Source organism: Electrona antarctica (genome assembly GCF_951216825.1).
Source record: "Electrona antarctica genome assembly, chromosome: 12".
Classification (NCBI taxonomy): domain Eukaryota; kingdom Metazoa; phylum Chordata; class Actinopteri; order Myctophiformes; family Myctophidae; genus Electrona; species Electrona antarctica.
Window position 1 is genome coordinate 47,333,107 of NC_136793.1, and position 25,180 is coordinate 47,358,286.

At 44.8% G+C, this 25,180-nt stretch overlaps 1 protein-coding gene across 1 annotated transcript; it reads right to left on the bottom strand.

Annotated features, from left to right (window-relative positions):
* Positions 1–5,762: 5,762 nt before the first annotated feature.
* On the bottom strand, positions 5,763–23,857 carry snapc4 (small nuclear RNA activating complex, polypeptide 4; the record flags this gene model as incomplete). The annotated part of the gene is made up of 20 exons (XM_079517009.1): positions 23,721–23,857; positions 22,169–22,282; positions 22,016–22,065; positions 21,661–21,754; positions 20,662–20,693; positions 20,270–20,398; positions 19,647–19,781; positions 18,636–18,720; positions 18,061–18,142; positions 17,411–17,533; positions 17,252–17,324; positions 16,921–17,085; positions 16,213–16,363; positions 14,055–14,161; positions 13,696–13,790; positions 12,795–12,889; positions 11,850–11,932; positions 8,448–11,102; positions 6,362–7,532; positions 5,763–5,983 (listed from the first exon to the last, which is right to left on the bottom strand). Coding segments are annotated over exons 2-20 (5,655 nt in total), but the record flags the coding sequence as incomplete, so codon positions are not given.
* Positions 23,858–25,180: the final 1,323 nt, after the last annotated feature.

Consider the following 25,180-nt stretch of genomic DNA (forward strand, 5'->3'; position numbering starts at 1 on the left):
AGGAAGCCGCTTTGTGCAAAACAGGTTTTTGGACAGTACACCTACAGATTTTGTCCAAACATCACGCAAATTGGTACACAGTCTCTCTAGAGCCATTCAACGAAACGGGTCTTTCAGATTTCTCAGACTCCATCCTGATTGGCTAAGATGGCTTCCAAAGTTCGCAGGAGTGCTCAGTTTCAAACAAAATGCTGCAAATCATGAACACATCGTGTGATTTCCGTGAAATTGCGCACGCACATTCCCACTAGGCCGAGGAAGAAATGCCACGTGAACATTTTCAACTCAGCCTCATGGTGGCGCTATAACTGGCCGAAAAGTGTTTTTACCTCCAACTGCACGGATTTGTGGATAACTTTGTATGCCTACTCCCTAGAGGCCAAGGAAAAACCTTTGCCTGGAATTTTTCACATCTGCTCTTTATAGCGCCACCAGGAGGCTGACATATGTAAAGCACATTTTCTAATATTACTCCTTCAGATGTTATCCAAATTTCGCGCAAATCGGTACACATGCTCTCCATAGTCATGTGATCAAGACGGGTTTGTTTGATTTCTCATAATCCACCTTCATTGCCTACGATTGGCTTTTAAACTTTTCAGGAGTATCCCGCTTTGTACCCGTTTTGTACAAATCGCCACAACTTCTCAACGCAGCGTCCGATTGCGGTGAAACTGTGCATGCATATTCCCACTAGGCTGAGGAAGAAATGCCACTTGACAGTTTTCAAATCAGCCTCATGGTGGCGCTACAACAGGCCAAGCCGTGTCACACACACACACACACACACACACACACACAGTTGCGAACAGTTAGTTGTCTCTATTTTTACGTCTGTTCCTAAGATCTGACTATACCTTTTTCTGACTATAATTGTTTTATTGGTTTAACTTCATTTTGGACTGAGGCCGATTCTAAAAACGCCTTCTAAATCCTGACCTAAGTTTTCTGAAAAACTTCAAATATTTATATAGCAGCATCAATTTTTTGGTAATTTTGGAATACTGTACCCCAAAAGGGGTTCCCATCCAGAAGGGTGGGGTTACAAAAAGCGGTTCCCGCCTATAATGAGTTCAATTTGGAATGGATTGAGACCATAGCCCAAGATCTCGGTATGGAATCGATGCTGGGTCTCATCAGTCATTATCCAAATCAGTCAATGGCCCTGTAATTTGTCCATTTAGCCTACTCCATCTTCAAATATTTTCTTTTGACAATTCTATTCTGACTGACACTGACACACACACACACACACACACACACACACACACACACGCACACGCACACGCACACGCACACGCACACGCACACGCACACGCACACGCACACGCACACACACACACACACACACACACACACACACACACACACCTGCAAAATGTTGTCGATACTGCAGAAAGAACACAGCATCTTACGAACGTACACAGATTTAGAAAGATGCACTTTTATTGCAAAACACTTTTTTGTAAAAAGAAAACCCATGAACAACAAAAATAAAGATTGTGAAACAAAACATATACTAGTACAATACCACATAGTATTGTACTACTCCGATATGCACTCCAAACCTTTTTTTAACCGCTTAGTAAACAAAATAAAAACATACAGAACAAAATCACACTTATTATTATAATTACAATATCACATAGTGCTAGTAGTTGACAGCAGGGAGTTTATTCTTAAAACAAAAGAACTCCTCATTTGAACACACGACCACGATTCACATTCTTCTGTTCTATGGCTCTTTATATAAAAACAAATACGTGGTTCCGTTAAACCAGAGTGGTTTTCAACCCTTTTCATATCAAGGTCCATTATTCATTCAGCATTTCAGCCACGGACCACCATTTGATGAGATGTATCCTCTCAGACCCAAAACTTAATATTTTGTTGTTGAACAAGATTTTGTCCACAATTCCATGCTGTATTGATGTTGGTACCATTACAAGAGTTAAGGTCATTACACACTGGCGAATTAGCGACGCGAATTAAAAATTCGACACCGGAGCGAACACCGGAGCGAACAAATAAAGAGCGAAAACGGCCGCATTTTCGCACATTCGCACATTCGCCACTGATGTGGAAGCTTGCATTGACTTCAATTGGTTTTAAAAAAAGGCGAATTATTCGCACGAATAAATCGCGTCGCTAATTCGCCAGTGTGTAATAACCTTTAGAGTTCTATAAGGGTCCATTTGGTTACCAACTCTCCCTCATTTAGCTGGGGACCACCTGGAACCCCCTCAAGGACCACTGGTTGAAAACCACTGCGTTAAACCAAACAGTTCAACGTAGAACCAAAAGGTTCTACAAACCTCTAAGGTGGTCATACATCTCCGTCCGATCTTCATGAAGAACCATGTGTAACATCCCTGTCAGGTAGAAACCTCTCATCTCTGTTATTACATTTTATTCAATGTTCTTTTTTTTGCCCTACTTATGACAGTGTCTAACAATTCAAGTGTATTAACAAGAGCTTGTGACTAAATAATAACTACATTGGATCCAATGGAACACAGGTTGCTTTTTTTTATTAAAAGTTTTGGACATACAAGGTTTCCACCTGACAGCGAATATACAATACCTTTAAACATCAACCCCCACAATGCTGCAACTCGTCATGAGGAAATGATGACGATGCCGGTAAAACATAACGCTTCCCCCTTCCCTTCCCAGCCATCTGACCTTATCTGGGTCTCTACTGCTGCGTCCGTGTGCTATGCTCCACTGCGGCCTGCATGGGATCCATTCATTGGTCCTGTACCTACCCACAGTCTGCTCTTATCTGCCATCGCTACGGTTCTGCTCCGGTATCCATTGGACCGGTCTGCGGTGGTGGTTCCGTAGCCAACAGTCTGGATGTGCGTCGAGTCACCATGCCAGAGTAGTGGGCGGCGGGAGCCCCCTGCATGAGCAGCAAGGGATTCTGGGGAAAAAGAAAAAACAACAATATCGGAAACGTGTCAATTAATTCTCAAGAAGAATGTAATAGCGGTAAGGATGAATATACCACCAGAACCGCAAAAATCTACATCTCCGTCTGTTAGGATGAAGCATATCATATAATATAACATCCTACATCATTGTATGAGGTACGAGAAGAGATTGACAGATGTAAATGCGCTGATTTTAGGTAGATCTGTGTCTGCAGTAGTGGTGCACTGGTTTTGATTGATTGATTGAAATATGTATTAACAGTTTGCAGAATTACAGTACATTTCAAGCACAAACTCAATACAAAGACTGTTAACTGTGAGTGGACGACCCAATTAAGCATTAAACTTGTTTACAAGAGGGTCCACCTTGTTCAATTCATCAAAACATTTAGAGACGTACAAGTAGACACTTCTATATAGTCAAAGAACAGAACAGGAATTCATCATAAGGAAGGTAAAAAGGGAAAAGAAAAATATACTGAGGAGAAAAGGGGGTGGGCGGTGGATTCTGATTTTACGGAGGCCAGTTTCGAATTGCAGCCGTCCGTAGGTGCCCTTTGAGAGCGGTTTTGAAGGAGTCAAGGGATTCACATGTCTTAATGACTGTTGGTAGGGCGTTCCACATTTTGGTGGCATAGGAGCGAAAATAATTTAGACCCTTGTTTGTGCCGAATCTGGGTTGTACATGGTTCGTTGCACTTCCTCTGGTGTTGTGGGTGTGGACTTCGTTAACATTAAGGAAGTATCTAGACAGGTACATGGGTATCTTGGTGGTGTATCGAATCTTGTGGACCAGACCCATTGCAAGATGCTGTACTCTGTCGTCGACCCTAAGCCATTCCAGCCTGTCGAAGTGGGCAGGGGTGAGGTGGGTTCGGGGGGTGAGGCCAAGTAGGAGCCTGACCAGTTTGTTTTGGGAAGTCTGGAGCCTAGTTTTATATTTCAGGTGCATTTTCAAGTTCTCCAAAGGCATCAAATAGAATACTGTACTCTGTCAGTGATGGCTGAAAATAATTGTGTGAGTAAACATACAGCATTGTCCAGATCTCTTTTCAGCTCATCATTAGTCCAGGACAAACAAGTTTTAGTGCACGCATTTTGTTGCAAAAAAGGGCTTAACCTCGATCAAATTGCAACAGAAACGCTTTCAACTGTTTTTGTTTCATAAATATACATATCAAAAGTCCTAAGAAATCTCAGTGGTGGAACATATTGAAAAATGTGATGTGGTAAATAGCCTAGCTGAGCAGTAATAGCCTGGGAGATTCAATCTCAATCAGAAATAGAAGGGCGTATGACACACCCATTGGTGAAAGAGAGGAACCTGACCATGCAAGACATGTGCAGGCTTCTCTCTCACGATGAGAACAGAACAGGAAGTGCATGGACATCCTATGATCACATTTCACACATTTGATCTTAGGAAGGAATAAAAGGTATAATGAGTTAGAATAGAGAGAGAACAGAAGGACCATACAGATGCACAGGATTAGCACAGTTGAGTTTGATACTTGATAAGTGCAAATCTTTGTATATATATATTTCTTTTTAAAGCAAAATGTTTTAACCCATTTAGGCCTGACGTCGAAATAAAATAAAAAAAGTCTGGCGCATTTTCACGATTTTTCCAAAATAGCAGATCTACAAGCTCATAGCGCGCCACTCGGTGGCGCGCTATGAGCTTGTAGATCTGCTATTTTTCAATAGCTAAAGTATTACATAATGCTTAGTTAAAACACCAAAAGGGGTTCCTGCCCAGAATGTTTTAACTCAAATCTTTTCTTCTGGGGGTCCGTGGAACAACATATTTTGAGATTGCTGTCCACGGCCAAACACACATTCTAAAAAAATCTAAATCCTTGACTGTGGAGTTTCCTGCAAAGACTCACCAAAAACAAACGGATGAGATCCCAAACCACTGTGTCACCAAACTGCCACCTCAGAGGCAGTATTCTATCAAATACTCGTCTTTCTCTTCGTCCTGTTCTACACTACAGCATTGCAGGTAATGCGCCAACTACTGCCCATCATTATTTCTAAGAAAAAGGAACTTGCTGTAATTTTATGGGCAACATTTTTTAAACATCAGTTATTCACCAACAATGTGTTTGCTGTATAGAAAAAGTTACCACACCAAGGTGGAAGTGTATAGGACTCCAAAATAATACTATACAGATATACTACAGAAAGACTATAGAAACTACAAACAAAACCTTCCCCAGACCATTGTACCCCTGCACACAAAGCCCCTTTTCTCACATTGGACTATTCAAATGGACTGAATTCTGGGATAGGCGACTGGCAACACTTGAGAACGAAACATGTTTTTTTTTTAATACAAATGGTTAATATTCTCGTTTTAAAACAATAGGAAGAGTTCATGTTTTAAAGTTTCAGATTCATGTGGGGAAATTAAAAGATTACTGTGGAATTGAAATAAATTGGAGCTCTTCCTTGTCGCTGGTGCCAATTGCTGCTTGCTAATGGGGTAATGGTCTTGACCTGCTCCATGTGTAAAGTCTCATGAGATTTCCTTTGCTGTGGTCTGATTCTACATAAATAAAACTCTATTGAAGGTGTCATGGGACTTCGTTTTCTACGGTCTGATTCTATATAAATAAATACCCCCCCCCCCCCCCCCCCCCCCCGTCCTAACAGTCTAGTTCGTCTTTGACCATGACGTACCTCAGAGCCAACATTCTCTTCCTCAACGGCTCTTAGCCCCTCCTCCGCCTCTCCACCTCTTAGCCCCTCCTCCGCCTCTCCACCTCTTAGCTCCGCCTCTCCGCCTCTTAGCCCCTCCTCTGCCTCTCCGCCTCTTAGCCCCTCCTCCTCCTCCTCCTCCTCCTCCTCCACCTCCTCCTCCTCATTGGCTGTGCAGGAATCAGGCAGATCTACGACTGGCTGAATGGTGGCCAGGAGGGCAGGTACGGTGAAGCAGGACAGGAAGCGTGCCTTCAGCAGCTGGTAGGCTGGGTTAGCAGCAAAACGTTGAACCACTAGGTGGCGTACTGCTGCCACACGCTCATGCGCCTCTGGAGCTGGACCTGCGGGGCGGGGAGGGGATTGGGGGGGGGGGGGGGGGGGGGGGTGGACGCAGACGCAACAACACATCTGTGTCAACTAAAGGCCCTTGCACAGTGCACACACAGTCCTATGTACCTTTTTATTGGTCAATCGGTTTTTAGAAATAGAATCCAAAATGGAAGCACGCACATCTCAAAAGATTCTACGGATGCTGAACAGAAATTCGTACAGATTAGAAGGAAGGTAGTGAGTCCGCACACCGATCTTTTTATGAATAAATAAGATGCAACGTTTCAGGTCAGGAATCACTTCCTGACGAAGACCCGCAAGGGTCGAAACACTGCATCTTATTTATTGTGTGTGTGTGTGTGTGTGTGTGTGTGTGTGTGTGTGTGTACCTGGTTGACCCGTCTGGATGTAATCATGGTCTGAGATGGAACCAGGTTCACTGTCAGAGTTACTAGCAGCTTCACGCTGACTGTAATCATGGTCTGGATCAGGCAGAGTCTGTAGAGCCGTGTCAACCAGGGACCTCTTGGCCTTGAGCAGAGCACACAGCGTCCGGAGGTTGCTGATGAAAGGCGGCAGGTACGGCAACGCCACGTCCGAACCCGGGAGTGCCACCCCCCCGCGGCCGCTCATCCACCGCTGCACCTCCGCCCGGGGCTCCGTGAACAACAGGGAGGGATCCACCTGCGTCGGCTCTATCCTGAGCAGAGGGGGCGTCCTGGGGGGCGTAGCGTTCACCGCGCCGGGGAAACGAGGCGAGGGCGAACCGGGACGGAGGAGGGCGAACGGAGAGTGCATGGCGGGAGGACGCGGTTGCCGCAAGGGTGAAAATGGTGGTCGGAATGAAGGTCCTGTTGGACCAGGGGATGAACCACGTGGACGGCCAAGGGATGGACCACGTTGAAGACCAGTTGGAGGCCTGACGTGACCGCCGTGAGGGCTTCCAACCGGGAGGGAGGAGGAGGGGGCAGCTTGAGGCTGAACGCTGGCGGGTGGTGGTGGTGGCCGTGGCTGGAAGCAAGGTGCTGAGGGACCGGGTGGAGTACCTGGCAGAGGTGGACAGATTTGGACGTGGTGGAAGATGGGACGGATTCCATATGGGAGGGAGGTAGAGGCAACTTGAGACTGAACACTGGTGGGTGGGGGGCGGGGCTGGACGGAAGATCCGGGTGGAGGACTAGGTGGAGGCAGGACGCTGGGGAATTTGAGCAAACCGAGATGGATTCCACCTGGGAGGGGGGAGGAGGCAGATGGAGGTGGAACACTGGTGGCCGGTGGGGCATGATGAGAGTGCGGGGCCTGTGTCTTCTTGCTGCTGTTTGGGGATGGGATCAGCTGTTGGAAGACAACATTCCTTTGTGGCGTCGAGAGACCACTAATGGGAGGGAGTGGCAATTTTAAACCCGGGGGTAGGTCTCCGGTGCCCACCTGAACCAGTCCATCGGCCGTCATCTTCCACAGCGTCTGGCCAGAAGGCAGCGTGTCAGGAGGACGCGAGTCAATTTTGGGCTTTTTTCTTTGTGGTCTAGGAGTAACTCTTTTCTTCTCCTTGGCTTCAATCTACAGTAGGATCAAAACAACAACAAGGAGTCAAGAGACTGCTATCATCAGAACAACAAGAAGGAAACACCTGGGTAGCAGTGTGCATGGCATCACTCTCTGGACAAGATGTGTCCTTGCCTTGGTGGAGGTCTGCGCTCTACTGAGCAAAATAGTCGAAGAATATATGCGAGTATTTACGGGGGAACATTTTTATTTTGATAAGAATTCTTCTGTCTGCCTGTAAATATTTTGTAATAAATAAACCTATAAACCATAAAATCTACTGAGCAAACTTTCTAGTTTTAGATGTTTTTAAAGGTTTTGTGACATTCATTTTCACTTATTTTTTGTTTTTCTTGTAGGTTTAATGACCTCAATTACACACACACAACCTGAACTTTGAACATTCAGTGGATTTTCTGTGGTCTGGCGTTTTCTCTGTATGTTCTGAAGCTTTTTGAGCTGCAATGAAAACAGGCCTCAACAGTGACATCTGCTGGCAAATCCCATTGTCATATACATGGGATTTGTGGACTCTTACCTCACAGGAAAATCAGAGCACTCGTTTGAGCCAGAAAACCCCAGACCACAGAATGTACTGAATGTTAAAAGTTTTTTGGGGGGTGTAATTGAGCTCAGAAAACCTAAATAAAATAAGACAAATTACAAAAACTTTTTTTAAGTCACAATCCCTTTAAGTTAACCCAGATAGCAAGCATCTAGGGATAGCAATGCCAGTTAAGGAAAATCTCAACTTAAGATGAATTTACACCAGCAAAAAACTGTAGTCTGTTGGTTTTAAGGTATTTCTGAACCTGGGAAACAGTAAATTGCATAGCTAAATCCACTATTCATTCTAGATGTTGACACTGAATCCTCTTTGAAACCAAGATGTCCGTTATGTGTTGCCATCAAGGTTACATAATTAATTACCTTGGCGGCTTCATCCTCCTGCATACATTTGACCTTCTCCGTAAGCTTGCGCTGTCGCTTCCTGCCCTTGCACGTTTCACCCGGACTGGTGATTATCGTGCCGTCGGGATGATCACTCTCCCCACCCCTCTTGCTCCCGCTTGGCGTCTCTTCAGCGGGCGAGGAGGCGTGGCTGTGGCACCGGCTGGTCGTTTCAGAGGGGACACTCGGTTGGCCTTGGACTGTGGGAGCAGAGGCGCGACTGACAGAGGAATTGGGTGACGGAGGGATGGCCGAGGGATTGTGAGGAAGTGGTACAGCTTGTAATGCAGTAGGAGAGGGCATGGTGATAGGAGAATTAGACATGGAAACAGGAGTATTAGACATGGTGACAGGGGTATTAGGAGACATGGTGACAGGGGTAGCGGAGGACATGGATCCAGCCAGCGGTTGACGAGTCTGGGGAACAAAGTGGCGAGGAAACGGCAAAGGTGGCCTCTGAGCGCACATGGCAGGATGCATCACAAGAGGAAGATATTGAAGATGCATGTTGGGAGGCATCGACGTGAGGATGTGAGGAGGTATGTTAGGGAGGCTCATCCACGGAGAGACGGGAGGAGGAGGAGTGTTGCTCTTCGTCGGCTGTTGCATTACCAGCTGCAGATGATGTGGTTGAGGCGATTGTGGACATGGTTGACGTGTCACTTGTTGCTGAGATGTGTGTACTTGTAGTTGTTGTTGTTGTTGCTGTTGTTGTTGTTGTAGTAAGTGCTTTATATGATGCTGATGTTGTTGTTTGGTCTGTGTGACGCATGGCAACAGTTCAAGAGCGGTCCGATTCGAGTCGCGCTTAGATTTCCTCTCCTCTATTGCCCCCTTGCAGCCCGTCAGGTCCACGCAGAGCGTCTTCAGCAGCAGCAGGAAGACCGAGGTGGAGGAGAGGCGCACCTCCTCTCCTCTCCCCCGGAGGCGGTCTGCGTCGCTCCTCTTGGTCCTGGGAGCGGGCAGCAGCAGGTTTCCGATCCACGGCGTCACGGCCGCCATGAGCCTGAACTGCATCACCTGGTCCATGTCTTTGGCAGCAACGACGTCTTTGGCGGTGACGGAGGAGGCCTTTTTCTGCATCAGATAGTTCAGGTGCGTCCACGACACCTGGATCAGGGCATCGGGCCGGTGCCGTCCCCAGCGGGGCAGTGGTTTAGGGGCTTGTCCAAACAGAGAGTCCACCCGGACCCCCAGGCGGCTCACGATGGTGGAGCGCACCCCATTCGGGGAACCTTTGTCGGAGGTGGTGGGGGGCAGGGAGGAGCAGGGTTCTGGGCGCGCCACCAGGCAGCCATTCAACGCGTCCCATTGTATGACTCTCGGGCAAGGGAGCCACTCCTCCATGGGCGGGAGAGGGTGCTCCTTCTTCACCTTCCGCACCGTTTGGACTTCCGTCACCACCTCCTCCACTCCCTGTATCTCCTCCACCTGCGTCTCCTCTCCTCCCCGTCTCTCCTCTGTCTGCACAGCCTTCTCCACTCCTTGTCTCTCCTGTGTCTGCGCCTCCTCTCCTCCCTGTCTGCCCTGTGTCTGCGCCTCCTCTCCTCCCTGTCTGCCCTGTGTCTGCGCCTCCTCTCCTCCCTGTCTGCCCTGTGTCTGCGCCTCCTCTCTTCCCTGTCTGCCCTGTGTCTGCACCTCCTCTCCTCCCTGTCTGCCCTGTGTCTGCACCTCCTCTCCTCCCTGTCTGCCCTGTGTCTGCACCTCCTCTCCTCCCTGTCTGCCCTGCGTCTGCACCTCCTCTCCTCCCTGTCTGCCCTGTGTCTGCGCCTCCTCTCCTCCCTGTCTGCCCTGTGTCTGCGCCTCCTGTCTGCCCTGTGTCTGCACCTCCTCTCTTCCCTGTCTGCCCTGCGTCTGCACCTCCTCTCCTCCCTGTCTGCCCTGTGTCTGCACCTCCTCTCCTCCCTGTCTGCCCTGTGTCTGCGCCTCCTCTCCTCCCTGTCTGCCCTGCGCCTCCTCTCCTCCCTGTCTGCCCTGCGTCTGCACCTCCTCTCCTCCCTGTCTGCCCTGTGTCTGCACCTCCTCTCCTCCCTGTCTGCCCTGTGTCTGCACCTCCTCTCCTCCCTGTCTGCCCTGCGTCTGCACCTCCTCTCCTCCCTGTCTGCCCTGTGTCTGCACCTCCTCTCCTCCCTGTCTGCCCTGTGTCTGCACCTCCTGTCCTCCCTGTCTGCCCTCCGTTTGCACCTCCTGTCCTCCCTGTCTGTCCTCAATTTGCATCACCTCTCCTCCCTGTCTCTCGTCCGTCTGCATCTCCTCTCCTGCCCGTCTCTCCAGTGTCTGCGTCTCCTCTTGTCGCCGTCTCTCCCGTGACTGCACCTCCTCTCCTTGCCGTCTCTCCTCCACTTTCCGTCTCACTGCTTTCTTGTCCTCCTCACTGTCACTGTCCATGTACACCAGCTGCGACTCGTCCTCGCTCTCCTCATCACTGATCTCATCGTCGCTCTCCTCCTTTTTGATTCGTTTTCTCCGCCTCTTGGTTGTCTGGGCGCCCTGCCGCCGCCTCTGCCTGGGGGCTGGGGCGGCGTTTTGACCCGCCTCGCCGGCGGCCCGCCGTCTCCGCCTGCCCGTCGGGGCGGCCTGTTGACTTGGCTGCTTACTCTTTTTTCCACTTTTCCACTGTGACCTCTTGGGCTCCTACAGGATGACAAAAATAAGTGAGTCTGTGCGTGGATCTGTCTGTCTGTCTTGTTTGTCTGTCTGTCTGTCTGTCTGTCTGTCTGTCTTGTATGTGTACTGTATCAGTGTTTACCCAATGCACAAGTGGATCTTTGCGTAATGGGAACTAGATGGCTGTGTGGAAGACTGCGTCATATCTGTTTGACCATGTACTTGTGAGTAGCCGAAATTTAGTGTGGTTGCCTATAGGCAAGCAGACTATCGTTATTGCACTCCAGCGTTTAAATCGCCGAAAGCGTTTAAAGTTTAAAGCGTGCTGTGTCCTCATCTGATTGGACAGTATACGGTGACATACCCAACTCAACTATTTTAATTGAACAATATTCCTGTAGATAGGCAACCACACTCGCAATTCCGCAGGATTGCATCTATTCTAAAGAATGTGTTCAATTAAACGGATGAAGCACAACATTTGGTTGATAATTCATTACTCACGCAGCCACAGACACAAACTGCGGGATTGCAATTCCCTTATGCAAGATGAAGGCATTTATTAGCATACTCCTTTATGTTCAAATCGTTTTCCGTCCCGCTGTAACTGTTGTTATTGGCAACGTTTATGCATCATGATTAAGTCCGTTATTTTTATCAGATGTGCGGTAAACTGTAATCATTCTGGCCATGATGACTGGGAATTTAAAATCCTAGCGCGACCTCTGCCCTGTGTGTGTGTGTGTGTGTGTGTGTGTGTCCTACAGTACTTACTGTACCACTGTACTTCCTCCACTCTCTCATACACTGAGCATCAAAACGGTTTGGAATCTCAGTAGCAATCTTCGCCCAACGACCTGAAACAAAAGGGAGGAGTTGTTTGGACTGTAAGGGCAAATGTTGTGGCGATAAAACTCAAGTAAAAGTACAATTACGGGGGCGCCCGCTGGCCAAGTGGTCCAGGCGCATGCCACATATAGGCTTTGGCCTGACAGCGAGTCGCGTGTTCGAGTCCCGTTCATGACGACCTTTGCTGCATGTCTCTCCCCCTCTCTCTCTCAACTCTTTCCTGTCTATCTTCACTTGACACTATCAATAAAGGCAGAAAAGCAGAAACAAATCTTTAAAAAAAAGAAAATGTACAATTACGCACTAGAAGGAGACACTAAATGTTTTGATCCTTTCACATTGCTGTCAAGAAACCACTGCATATGTTTGAAATATTTGAAACCTTTAAGCCACAGGCTTAATTCCTCATTTCCTTCATTGTTTCCTTTCATTTGTTCGTTTTTCTTTGTCTTCCAAAGATTTTACATTTAAATCTTCAACAGAAATACTGGCCTAAATTTTATTTCACTGACAAAAAAACAAATAAAAACTAAGCTATAATGACTAAAAGTAGGACTAAACATATTAACAATTTTGTTAACAAATACAAACTAGACTATCATTTTATTGATGGACTAGTGGAGAAGAGATCCAGTAGAACTAAGACAAGACATTTTATGCTTGGTTGGCGGGTGTCATCCTCTGAAAATATTTATTGATAGTATAGTATATCAAGTGAAGACGAACAGGAAAGAGGGAGAGACACGCAGCAAAGGTCGTCATGAACGGGACTCGTCATGAACGGGCATGCGCCTGGACCACTTGGCCAGCGGGCGCCCCATGCTTCTCACTGTTGAAAAAAACAAATAGCGCCAGTTCGACACCCCTTACCAACTCCATGTTTCTGGACCAGAATGAGTAGAAGTCTTCTCTCATTTTCATCAAATGCCCCTCGCTTAATTCCTGGTTTCAGAACATCAGTATACCTAGTGCAAACACACAAATACATAAGTATTATGTTACCTATCTACTATACATGTCAACAAGCTGTAATAGATTCATTTAACCCATTGAGACCTGAGACCAGATTCTACAAATGTCTTCTAAATCATGACAGTTTTCTTAAAATCATATGATTCTATATCAGTGGTTCTCAAACTATGCTCAATCTGAAAATATTTTGTTTCAGGGACCCCCAGAAGCAAATATTTGAGTTAAAGACTTTCGCTGTGAATATATATATATATAATATATATTCAAAGATTTGCACACATTTTCATTTTTCAAAAATAGCCGATCTACAAGCTATGAGCTTGTAGATCTAAATAATGGTTAGTTATAGTTATAATAATGTAGTTTTAAATACCCCTCTAGTATCCCCCTTCACATTCAATAGATCCCGTGATCTTTTGTGGTCAGAACAAAATACATATTTAGCCACCTGTTCGAATGCCCCAGCCCCCTGTCAAAAATAGCTAAAACGAAAGAAAGCATCAAATGAAAAAAAGAAAATGAACACCCATCTTTTACTTTCTCTAATAACCACATCAAACATGAACCTTGGTTTATAAAAACCCAAAGTTGTCCTTTAACGACGGAAGAAGCATGGGATTGATCTTTCAACATGATCATATTGAAGACAACTTTTCATGATGATGAAAAATGCTGGGTCTTACCATGTGAGAACAGCTGTCCAACAAGGGTTTTATTATTTGCTATCAAACAGAATGTGAGTTGGAACTTTCAAGCGAACTGTTGTCTGTGTGACTGAAACCATCCAGTAGGACTCTACCTGTCTCTAACTGCTCCGTCAGTTCTTCCAGGAACCTCCATTTTGATTCTCCACCAGTTCTTCTCTCCATGACGAGACACTGCTTGCAGCAACAGCTACACCCACACATGCACCCACACACCCACACACACACACACACACACACACACACACACACACACACACACACACACACACACACACACACACACACACACACACACACAGTTTGAAAATGGAAGCAAGCTGCTAAAATAATAATCAACATTAATATTCATGCTTTAAAATATATATTCTCTCTATAGTGTGAAACGCTTTCATCCACATTTTTGTATAGATATTATCATGCTGGTTTATTGAAAGGAAGCGGCCTCTCTCACCTCGTCTTCTTCTGGGCTCCAGGCGCCTTTTCGGAGAGATGGGTCGAGAACCCCATTCCATCTGTACAGCAACTGGATAGGTTCACGACCATCCATGAAATAACTCACTGGAGACGGATAAACAGACACGCGACCAATCAGGGCCTATACTAGAGTATAATACAGAGGCGTATCTACAATAAGGCGAGGGCAGGCCAAATCCATTTCTGGCCTGGCCAAAATCCATGAGAAATGAGAAATGAGAAAAAAAGAGGACAAAAACAAGACCTGAGAACTATTAAAATGGACAGCTGATTGGCGACCCTCAATCACCAAATGGAATGTAAATGCATGCCTTTCAGCCTTTGTATCCCACTCGTCTGGCAGGTATATCTCTTCGAAAACCTTTAGTGCTACGATTGTGCGCGGGGAGACGAAAATTAACATATCTTGCCTGGCCAAAACGTAATTCCTGGATACGCCACTGGTATAATACAGTATATTAAATCACACTGTACAAGAGGGGCAGGTGTGTAGTCAAAAGGCTCAGCGCACCATCAGATACAGGCACCACCCCAGCCACAAACTGTTCATGCCTCTACAACGACCTCAGATGACAGTTAACCCATTTTGACCTGAGGTCGATTCTAAAAAAAAAAAAAAAGGCTTCTAAACTGTTTTCTGAAAACCTATGTTTCTATGTCAGTGGTGCTCAACCTTTTTCATGTCAAGGACCCCCAGAATGATCAAAATATGTTGTTCTCTGAAAGAATATATATTCAAAGATTTGCGCCACATTTTCACGATTTTCCAAAAATAGCAGATCTATGAGCTTGTAGATCTGCTATTTTTCAATAACTAAAGTATAACATAATTCTAAAAAGGGGTTCCTGTCCTGAATAGGTTAAGTGACAATTCAAGGACTTTTAAGAGCTTTTTAACAAACAAAAAACATTACTGCATCAAAAGTAATCAACAAACTATATTGTAAAACAAAATTGGCCAAATTGTCAAAAAAAATTACAGTAAGAGGCAAAAACTATGAAAATAAGCTCCGGGTCAAAGAAAATGGGAAGCCCTAGTTAAATATAATTATTTTGGGAAATTGGGGGTCACGGCATGAAAAGGTTGAGAACCACTGATTTAAATAGGGCAGCGGTGGCCTAAGGGTTAGAGAAGCGCCCTTGTTGCCGAAAGGTTGCCGGTTGCCGCTGAAGTGCCCTTGAGCAAGGCACTGAACCCCCAACTGCTCCCCCTGGAGCTGCTTAGTGGCCAACAGTATAAGACTGTGGTTGTACTGGTCAGCTCCCAGGTTTTAGTGTGTGTGTCTGTGTGTGTGTGTGTCTGTTTCTATGTGCAGGGCGTTGCTGAAAATGAGCACCTGTGCTCAGCTACTTCCCTGGGTAAATAAAGAATAAAAAAGTGTGTTTCTTCACCTCAATAGCAAATACTGACAGCCTGTCACCCATAATACGGAAAATCTTAGTTTACTATGGGTATAATAAGTATAAAGTAATCTTACCATGGTTATATAAGTTTATTACATGGCTTGGTTGAATGCTTGATTCTGATTGGTCAATCGCTTAATTCAGCTGTGAGTTATCTCATCATAATGACCGCTCCACTGTATAACAGACCTCTGCCTAATCAAACCCTCTGAGCACCAGCTGCGCGGCTGCGCCCCGCTTGATTTACTGCTGTTTCCAACATGACAGGCTTGACAGCCATGTAAACACACAACACACACACACACACACACACACACTAGTGACACACAATGTCATTTACAGCTAAACATTGCTCTCAAAAATGTTTTTGAAAACATTTGAGCGAGAAATAGACGAAGCAGGGCCCGAAAATGGATTCTATTTGATCAACTCACTTCCTTGTTTTCCGACAGTGCTGCAGCCCTGCAGCTGGCCAGACGCAGCCAGCGCAAACTTATGGAATACTTTTTTTGTTGTGTTTTTGGTCAATGTATTAATTTATGTTAGGTAGCCATGTAATAAGCGGGATAATAACTGGCTAGGTGGTCATTGTCGGGATATAATTCACCTTCAGGGAGTGTGGTTAAACTCCCTGTCGATGAATTATCTCCCGACAATGACCACCTAGCCAGATATTATCCCTTACATAACGTAATCGTACTCTGTACAGTACAGGTATAACGCAATCTTACTCTGGGTATAAGGTATAAAGTTTCCCATCCTCATCTTGTCCACCAGCTCTATGAGGGCTTCGTCTTCCTCCTCTGACCACATGTTGTTTTTGAACGTCTTGGAGATGTAACGCTGATACAACTGGAGACACATGAACGCCGTCCTGTTGGTCTGCAGACAGCGGCAGAGACAGACAGACAGACAGACAGACAGACAGACAGACAGACAGACAGACAGACAGACAGACAGACAGACAGACAGACAGACAGACAGACAGACAGACAGACAGACAGACAGACAGACAGACAGACAGACAGACAGACAGACAGACAGACAAACAGACAGACAAATAAACAGACAAATAAACAGACAAATAAACAGAAAACTAAAATGTATGTTGAATTGAATACAAAGGACATCGATGGAAACAAGCCCTGGGCTTAAGAGAGAGAGAGAGAGGGAAAATATGCCAGAAAGGCATTAAATTCCAGGTCCAGGCACTCAAGGTGGATTTGTAGGTAAAAGACATTGATTTAAATATGGGCTACAAACATTAGAAAACACCCAAAGCTTATTATTACCCAAAGCTTTCACCTGCCTTTCCCCTTTCTTGACCCCCAAAGTAAGTGTTCTATGTCTCTATGAGCTCTCTGTCTGTTTTAGGATCGTGATGACTTATAATCATTCTACTAATATCTCTCTCTCAAGTTATCCTCTCCCAGTCTCACCCCTAGTTCCTGTGCTATCTTGTCCCAGTCTCTCTCCTGGAGTTCCTTGCTGATCTCCTCCAGACGATCGATCTCCTCTTGGCCCCAGCGGGACTTGTTGATGGACGGATGGAGAACGTTCTGCCAAAAGCGACAAATGTCCTGAGCCTCCCTCGTTCCCTCAAACTGAACAAAAGGAGAGGAAGATTAGCGGTTAAACACTCACGTCAACAGAAAGACAGACAGACGAATGGTAAGACAGAGAGACAGGCAAGTAAAGAGACCGTAAGACAGACAGGTATTAAGAGACATATAGTAATATAGAGAGACAGACAGACAGGTAAAAACCTACATCAATATTAGAGATCTTTTCCCAGTCATGGTTGTCATAGCGATCACCAACCAGCTCCTCCTCATTCTGAGCCCTGGCCAATCAGAGAGCAAACAGTAAGACAGATACACAGACAACAGACAGTAAGACAGGTAGGGAGAGGCTGACAGATAGTCTTACTTTAGCACGACTATGTCTTTCTCCAGTTGGTCTATCTGTTGCGTGATGTCTTCTTGCTGGGACGTATACAGCTGTGTGTCTACTTTCTGGGACGAAGACAACTTCTGAGTCAGATAGTCTATCCTACAAAGAGAAAGAAATTCACGCAGGATGAGACAGACAGAAATATGTACTTAACTCATGCAGTAATTCAAAGAGTACGAATAGCCTATAGGGTAGTTCCCTCAACTCTAGTCCTGCGTGGCCAGACTGTTGCCTCCCACAAGTAAATACTTCCATCATAGTGTGGCACAACGGAAGCTCTGAAAATTATATTAGCGATGAAGCGGATGTGAAGCCTCCACCCCACTTCAATTTCGTCTTTACAGTCACAAAGTTTATCGGAATACAAATCCCAATCATCTAAGCATATAAAGCTTGCTGCTTAGCCGAAATGGAAATTGAAAATGTAATGTAAAGATATTTTAAGATATATTTTCATAAACGGGAGGTGTAGTTCTATACAGCATTCGGAGGTTGTAGAATAGTTGTCTGGCGGCTATGCAAGACTGCCTCAACCCTAATTAAGAAAAAGGGCTGAGGGACAACAGAGCTGAGGGAACATACGACCTTAGTAATAGTAGTAGTTTTATTATTATTTGCATTTGTACTTGTTTAGTTTGGGCTTGATGAGTCTTTTCATGCGGTCTTCAGCAACAGCATGAATAAGCAGAGTCTTTTGCCAGCCCTCCCCTGGACAGGAAATGACATACAGGAAACAAGAAGTTAGAGACATCAGAAGGGGCATTTGCTTGGTCATTTAATGTAACCAAACCTCCTTTGATCTTGGTCTCCTGTTAGCAAAATCTGTCTTTGAGAGATTACATCTAATGTAACCTAAACTCATCCAGTCTAACCTCATCTCTAACCCATTCTGGGCAGGAACCCCCTTTGGTGTTTTAAGCGTTATGTTATGCTTTAGCTGCTGAAAAATAGCAGATCTACAAGCTCATAGCGCGGCACCGAGTGCCGTGCTATGAACTTGTAGGTCTGCTATTTTTGAAAAATTGTGAAAATGTGGCGCAAAATCATTTTTAACTAAAATATTGGCTTCTGGTGGGTCCCCGGAACTACATATTTTGAGATGGGGGTCCGTGGCCCAATAGAGATAATTCTGGGGGTCCTTGACATGAAAAACGTTAGGTCAAGTAGTGTGACTAGTAGTCTTGTATGCATGCGTTCTTACATCTTTTCAGTTTCATCCGTTGTGAATCCAGACATTGTGTCAAGTTTCTGGCCTTTTCCTTTGATTCCGGATTGGCTGGAGGACCCTGGGAAAAAACAATGTTTCATTGGACAATGGAAGGCTATGAGAATCAGTCAGTCGGACTGATTCAGTCAGGGAATTAACTGCTGCCAGTTAACACCCTGAGCGCACAGGACGAAGTTCTCCGCCCTTTCAATTAGTAACGCCCATCGCTCAAAACGATCGCATCGCTCCACAGGCTGGGAGCGTCTGTTGCGCAACACGTTATATTATTTTCCGGTGGGACGTCATCGAAAATGTTCCCCCCCATTTTAGCCGACGAGATCGAAAATCTTAAAACGTCAATAACTCTTGATCTAAAATCATTCCGTCCAATTCTAAGAAAAGATTATGTGTTAGACGGCCCACCGCGGTCCCGTTGCCAGTCGTGTTAGAATTAATCATACCTCCCGTTGTCGATGATCGCCTCGAGTGTGTTTTGGCTACATCAAGCTACTTCAGCCACATCCGGGATAACATTCGGTCCGTCGCTAAATGTGCTCCACTGCTATAAATCGCTGGGCGCTATGATTTAATGGATTAAATAACCCCGGGTGTTCGGGGTGTTAAGTGACTGATGACACAATGCAGGCGGAAATAGTACTGAACCAACTGGTTTACAGAATTATTAATTAAAAAAGAAAAATCGGGCCGATCATGTCATTTGATCGGAATCGGCGACAGTTATTTTCTCTGACAAAGAAATACATTATGGAAATTTGGTCGCATGAATCTCCAAAATGTGAAGTGTTCAAATCTGCCTGTGTATATTTAATATGTTGTTATGCTGTTAGCATATTAGACAAACCCACCCCAACCCCACTAAAGCTTGTTTGTTAAACACTTAGAATGAATTGTCTTTCAAATACAGGAATGTATTGGTACTTGACTAATCAATCATGAACCAGTACCAAATTGGCACTAGTTCTCTGTACGCATCCCTAGCCTTACCAGACCAGTGAGTTTGTCTTTGAAGTATGGTTTGAGGAAGCGTCCCAGGAATAGTTTGGCTTGGTTGGAACCACGATGTGGATGTGATGTGGTGGCAGCTTGTCTTGTACCTGACAGCTGAGCCTCCAACTCCCTCTAGAAGACAAAGATGGAAAAACATTATTATTATTATTGATATATTATTGATAATGATATGATTATGGTCAGGAGAGCTTAGAGTGTGCTACTATGTTTACACTCCAGTCACCAAGTAAAACGTCTATAAACACAGTGTGTCTGTGAGCAAAGCATGGGTACATGCATGTACTAAACATACCAGACAGTGGCCTTGTGGTTAGAGACTAGTGTCCACCCTGAAACTGGGAGGTCGGGGTTCGATCCCCTGGCCGGATCATACCAAAGACTGTAAAAATGGGACCCAATGCCTCCCTGCTTGGCACTCAGCATCAATGGGTTGGATTGGGGGTCAAATCAACTAATGATTCCCGAGCGCGGCGCACAGTGCGCCTCACCGCTCCAAGAGATGGGTCAAATGCGGAGAACAAATTTTACTGCGGTAACGTGTGTGACTAATCATACGACTTTGACATACTGTACTATACGCGTGTGCATGTGTTTTATACTTGTTGCAGTCTGTTGTCTTGTAGTAGGGTTTCTAACTGTTGTAGTTTCTCCTGTAGAATCTGCTGGTACACCATGTTCATCTGCAGACAGCTCTCTGTGTTTAAAGGAAGATCCAACTCACTGCCACTCTACACACACACACACACACACACACACACACACACACACACACACACACACACACACACACACACACACACACACACACACACACACACACACACACACACACACACACACACACACACACACACACACACACACACACACACACACACACACACACACACACTTAGAGGACTGCATGTACGGATATACAGCAGGGAATGATGGAGAAGAAGAGAAAAGAAAGAGAAAATAAAAGAGATTAGAAGAGAAGAACTTGACTAACCTCATCATCATCATCACTGTCATCACCTTCATCTGGAGAGAGAGAGAAACAAACAGACAGACAGAAAGGCTCAATATACAGCATAACATGTCAAATAGAATTGCTATGGTAAAAATGTCAAGAAGCAGTATTGGAAGGCCAGACACGTTCATTTTAGTACACAAAGACTTTTCTAAATGCAGAAGAAGGCATTTAAAGAATACAATGGAGTAAAGGCTGCCCGGCTTGGATGAGTGGACAATGTGTTAGCAATTGTTTCATTAATTTGCTATAGAGCCCCTTTCATGACGACGAAAGACTCAGGAAATAATTCCCCATTCATTTTCCCCATAGACATTTCAAAAAGTATTTATTTAAAGACCTTTTAAGGCTCGTACAAAGTCAACTTGAGTTATGACAAATCATGACAACAAACACAATTTATTGGACCGAACAAATAATTAGAAAGAAGAAAGAAAACGTCAGGTTACAACACTTTTTGTTGTTTTTCTTCTTTGTAATTATTTGTTTGGCCCAAAATATTGTGTTTGTTGTCATGATTTGTCACAACTCGAGTTGGCTTTGTACGAGCCTTAAAAGGTCTATGGGGAAAATGAATGGGGAATTATTTCCTGGGCCTGTCGTCGTCATGAAAGGGGGCGGGACTGCGACGCTCTATAGCACTAGCTTTAGATGTGCTACAATGTTCAACAAAAAAAAAATCTTTGCCAGAACATACGTGATTTCTATTGTTATCTTCAATGGGTGTGTTTGATTGTAGTTGTGTTTTAAGGACTGATTCTGATCAGCGCGACAGCAAATTCCCAGCAAGTTGAAAGATAACTTAACGTAGTGGAACAAAACTACTCATATATCGTATGTGAAATAAGGTTTGTTCGAGTGTCAAACATTGCACATACTTTGTCAATGTTTGGTCAAACCACGTGACTTCCATTGGAAAAGCATTGAGGCGGCCATGAAACACAGACGGAACACAATGCCAATGTTTGTTTGTGTTACCTGACAGTATGGTGGCATCTTGTCCCAGAGCACTCTCCAGTTGCTGTATCTCTCTCTGGACCCGAAGTCGCTGTTCTGACAGAGAGGCTGCATCCTACATGCACACACACACACACACACACACACACTTAGAAAACAAATGCATGAACACAAACGATCATGCATGCGAGTACACACGCACGCACACGCACACACACACACACACACACGCACACACACACACGCACACACACACACACACACACACACACACACGCGCACACACACGCACACGCGCACACGCACACACACACACACACACACATTCTTCTCACATTATTCTCATTGTTGTTATTAGCATATGCATGTCTCTCACATTGACTGGCTCCTCCTCCTGCTCATCATCTTCATCATCATCATCATCATCTGTCCAATCAGAAAGGTTTCAGTCATCTTAAGCATCTTAAAACCACAGACTGAGAGATGGTGAGAGACAGACAGACAGACAGACAGACAGACAGACAGGTACCTGTAGAGCTGTCCACAGACATGTCGTGGTGTGCTCCAGACAAAGTCCTTTCCAGTTGTTCAATCTGTCTCTGGATTCTTAGTCTCTCCTCCTCCAGAGACTCAGACATGATGCCTGGGAGGGAATAAACACATACGTCAGGGTCTGTACATTATCATGAATAAGATAATAATAAATAAATAGACCCATAGTTAAGGGGAGCTAGCCCCTCCTATACAGCTTTTGTCCCCACATGTCTCATATTTGCCATCGACAATGAAAGGAGAAATTGGTCATATGTGCCTCAAATATGACGTAAATTTGTGGCAACACAAACATTAAATGCCATTGACAATGAAGGGAAATTGTACGTCATGTAGACGAGCATGTCCCTGTGACATACTAGCGTCACTGTCCAGGGGGTGTACTTGTACATCAAGCTGCCTCACGCTACAGAAACAGGAGATAGGCTCCTGCCCCTATGGGCCTCATGGCTCGGCAAGGCTACTTACTAGACGAGCAAATCGGCTAACCAATCACATAAATTCAGTTGTTCATGAGATGATGTATGATGTATAATGATAAGAGCGCCCCTCACTTCACACGAGTGTGATTTTTTTCACATTAAATAGCCTCATTATGACTGCCATAACAGCATACAGCCATTATATTAATAATCATGAAACATCATGTATTCTTTTGTTTGTTTTTGAGGGTCACTAGCCCCTCCTATGCCCAGCTTAGATATGTGTGTGTACCACAGATGATTTGATTAGGCTGATGATAAGAGCGCCCCTCACTTCACACTGTGTGATTTTTGAGGGATCCCTCCTATGCTTTCCGGGTTTAACACAAACATTGAAGATACAAGTGAAGATGGAAAAGTGAAGACGCAAATTGTGATTGGCCAGAATGAGATGATGTATGATGATTAGCATGTAGGCCTATGATAAAGAGCGCCCCTCACTTCACGCGAGTGTGTGTGTGTGTGTGTGTGTGTGTGTGTGTGTGTGTGTGTGTGTGTGTGTGTGTGTGTGTGACTCGAGGCATAGATCTATGCTTCTGCTCTCGCATCAGCAGCATCCATCAGAGATGGCATCATGGTGGTGGTACGAGGTACACGCAATATGAATACCGGTATGCAGGTTCACAGAGTATACCTCAGTATTCGATGCTTTTAGAGTCTGACTGACTGTCAGTCTTGATCCAAGGCAAAAACCGCAGCTGTGTGTGATGGTTACATTCAGGATTTCTGCCTGATCTTTGCACACTTATCCTTTTATACATGATTTGGTCTGCTTCAGCAAACACAGTCCTACAGATTCCCTGTTTATGTTCCAATACATGACGACGTACGTGGAGCATAAATTTAGCTTTAGGGACATTATGAGAGTGATACCCATCAAGACTTTGTCGGCAAGCGACACCGTCGTACGATGGAGCCATGGCTCTGGACGGAGCATATAACATAAAGCTTAAAGTCTGATTTGACAGCTCGAGCTGATGATGATGCTAACCGTTAGCCTGCTATTTAAGTCACTTTTAAATGGAGATTCGTGCTTTCAAGACCCACCTGTTGACGGGGAGAAGGTTTATAGATCAATAGATGGGATGAAATGGAGCGTTTTAAAGGATAAAACTCCAAATACACGGATAAACTTTGTATTTGTGCTCTCGTTTTCCTCCCGACGAATCAACAACGAATCCCGCGTCATTATCATAATGCCCAGCGTGCACCGCGCCGCGCTCGAGCGATTCCTTGGCTTCAGAGCATTTTAAACCGCACGAGCTGCTGTGAATAAGCACGAGTATGAATGAAACGTTAACCTGTCTTGGTAATAATAACCTCCAAGAAAAAATAATACTGAAAAATAAATAAATATTATGACGAAAGCTGTCCGTACTTCCGTATTTCTTCTCCCTGCGTCATTAATGGCGTGTTTGAAACGAACTATGGCGCATTATCGCCACCAACCGGCCATGAAGGGTGAAGGGTGAAAATGAAAAGAGCTAGAAAATAATTCAAAAGCAATTAATAACAACAAACACGTTGTTGTTTCCTTGCAACACACTCACATCATTTTGATTATTATTAGCATTACATCATAGATGCCATCTGCCCTAGTAATAAAAACATACAGAATTAAGGTTGAAATTTCAATAAACAGCTTTAGACTTGGTTCACCAGCAGAGCAGCAATTAAGGAACCTGGCGTTAAGTGAATATGCATTTTAATATTCTTTTCTATCATGAACTCTCAAACAAACAGATTATTTCAATTTCTCTTTTTTATTATTATTAGACAAGCTTTATAAAGCAGCATATTTTGTGATCTATTAAAATCCTGGCATGTACTTCTTCTGTCTTTTAACAAAATGACAAAGAAACATCCATATCACATTGAGACAGTTTAACATACATTCAAACAAAACATTTTAAAATAAATTAAAATGCTTTTATAGATAACCTGATAAAACATTGAGGTTTTCCATTCAACTCCCCAGTTCAAATGGCCAATCGATAACCACACTGTCACGTGTGTATTTTAATTTGCCTGTTCACAGTGTTAAAACAGACTCTGCTGGGTCAGCAGAGTCAATATTAAAGGGATATTTCACTTTCAAACAGGTTTGGGGTAATTTTAACATCTACTCGCTCTGGCTGTTGTGAGCACCCTGGGCAGTTTTTCAGAGGTGCTAGCCCCTCCAACGTCTGGCTTTCATAAATGATGTCATGTGGCAGCCAAGTCTATGGACTTTTAATGTTGGCTTAACAAACACCCCCCCAAAAAACAGGACCACAGCCAAATCTGTGGACTTTTAAATGTTTGCATTAAGCAGTGATGACATGTGGCAGCCACAGTGGGCGCCCCTCACAAGTGTGATTTTTAAGTTGCTTGATTCAGTATTTAGACATTTGACATTCATTTCATGTTACAACCACATTGCAACTTCAAAGTCCATTTTAAGCATGATAGATTCATTGAAAACCATCCTCGGTTCTGGTGATGTTGTCCTAATACGTGAGGCGGAC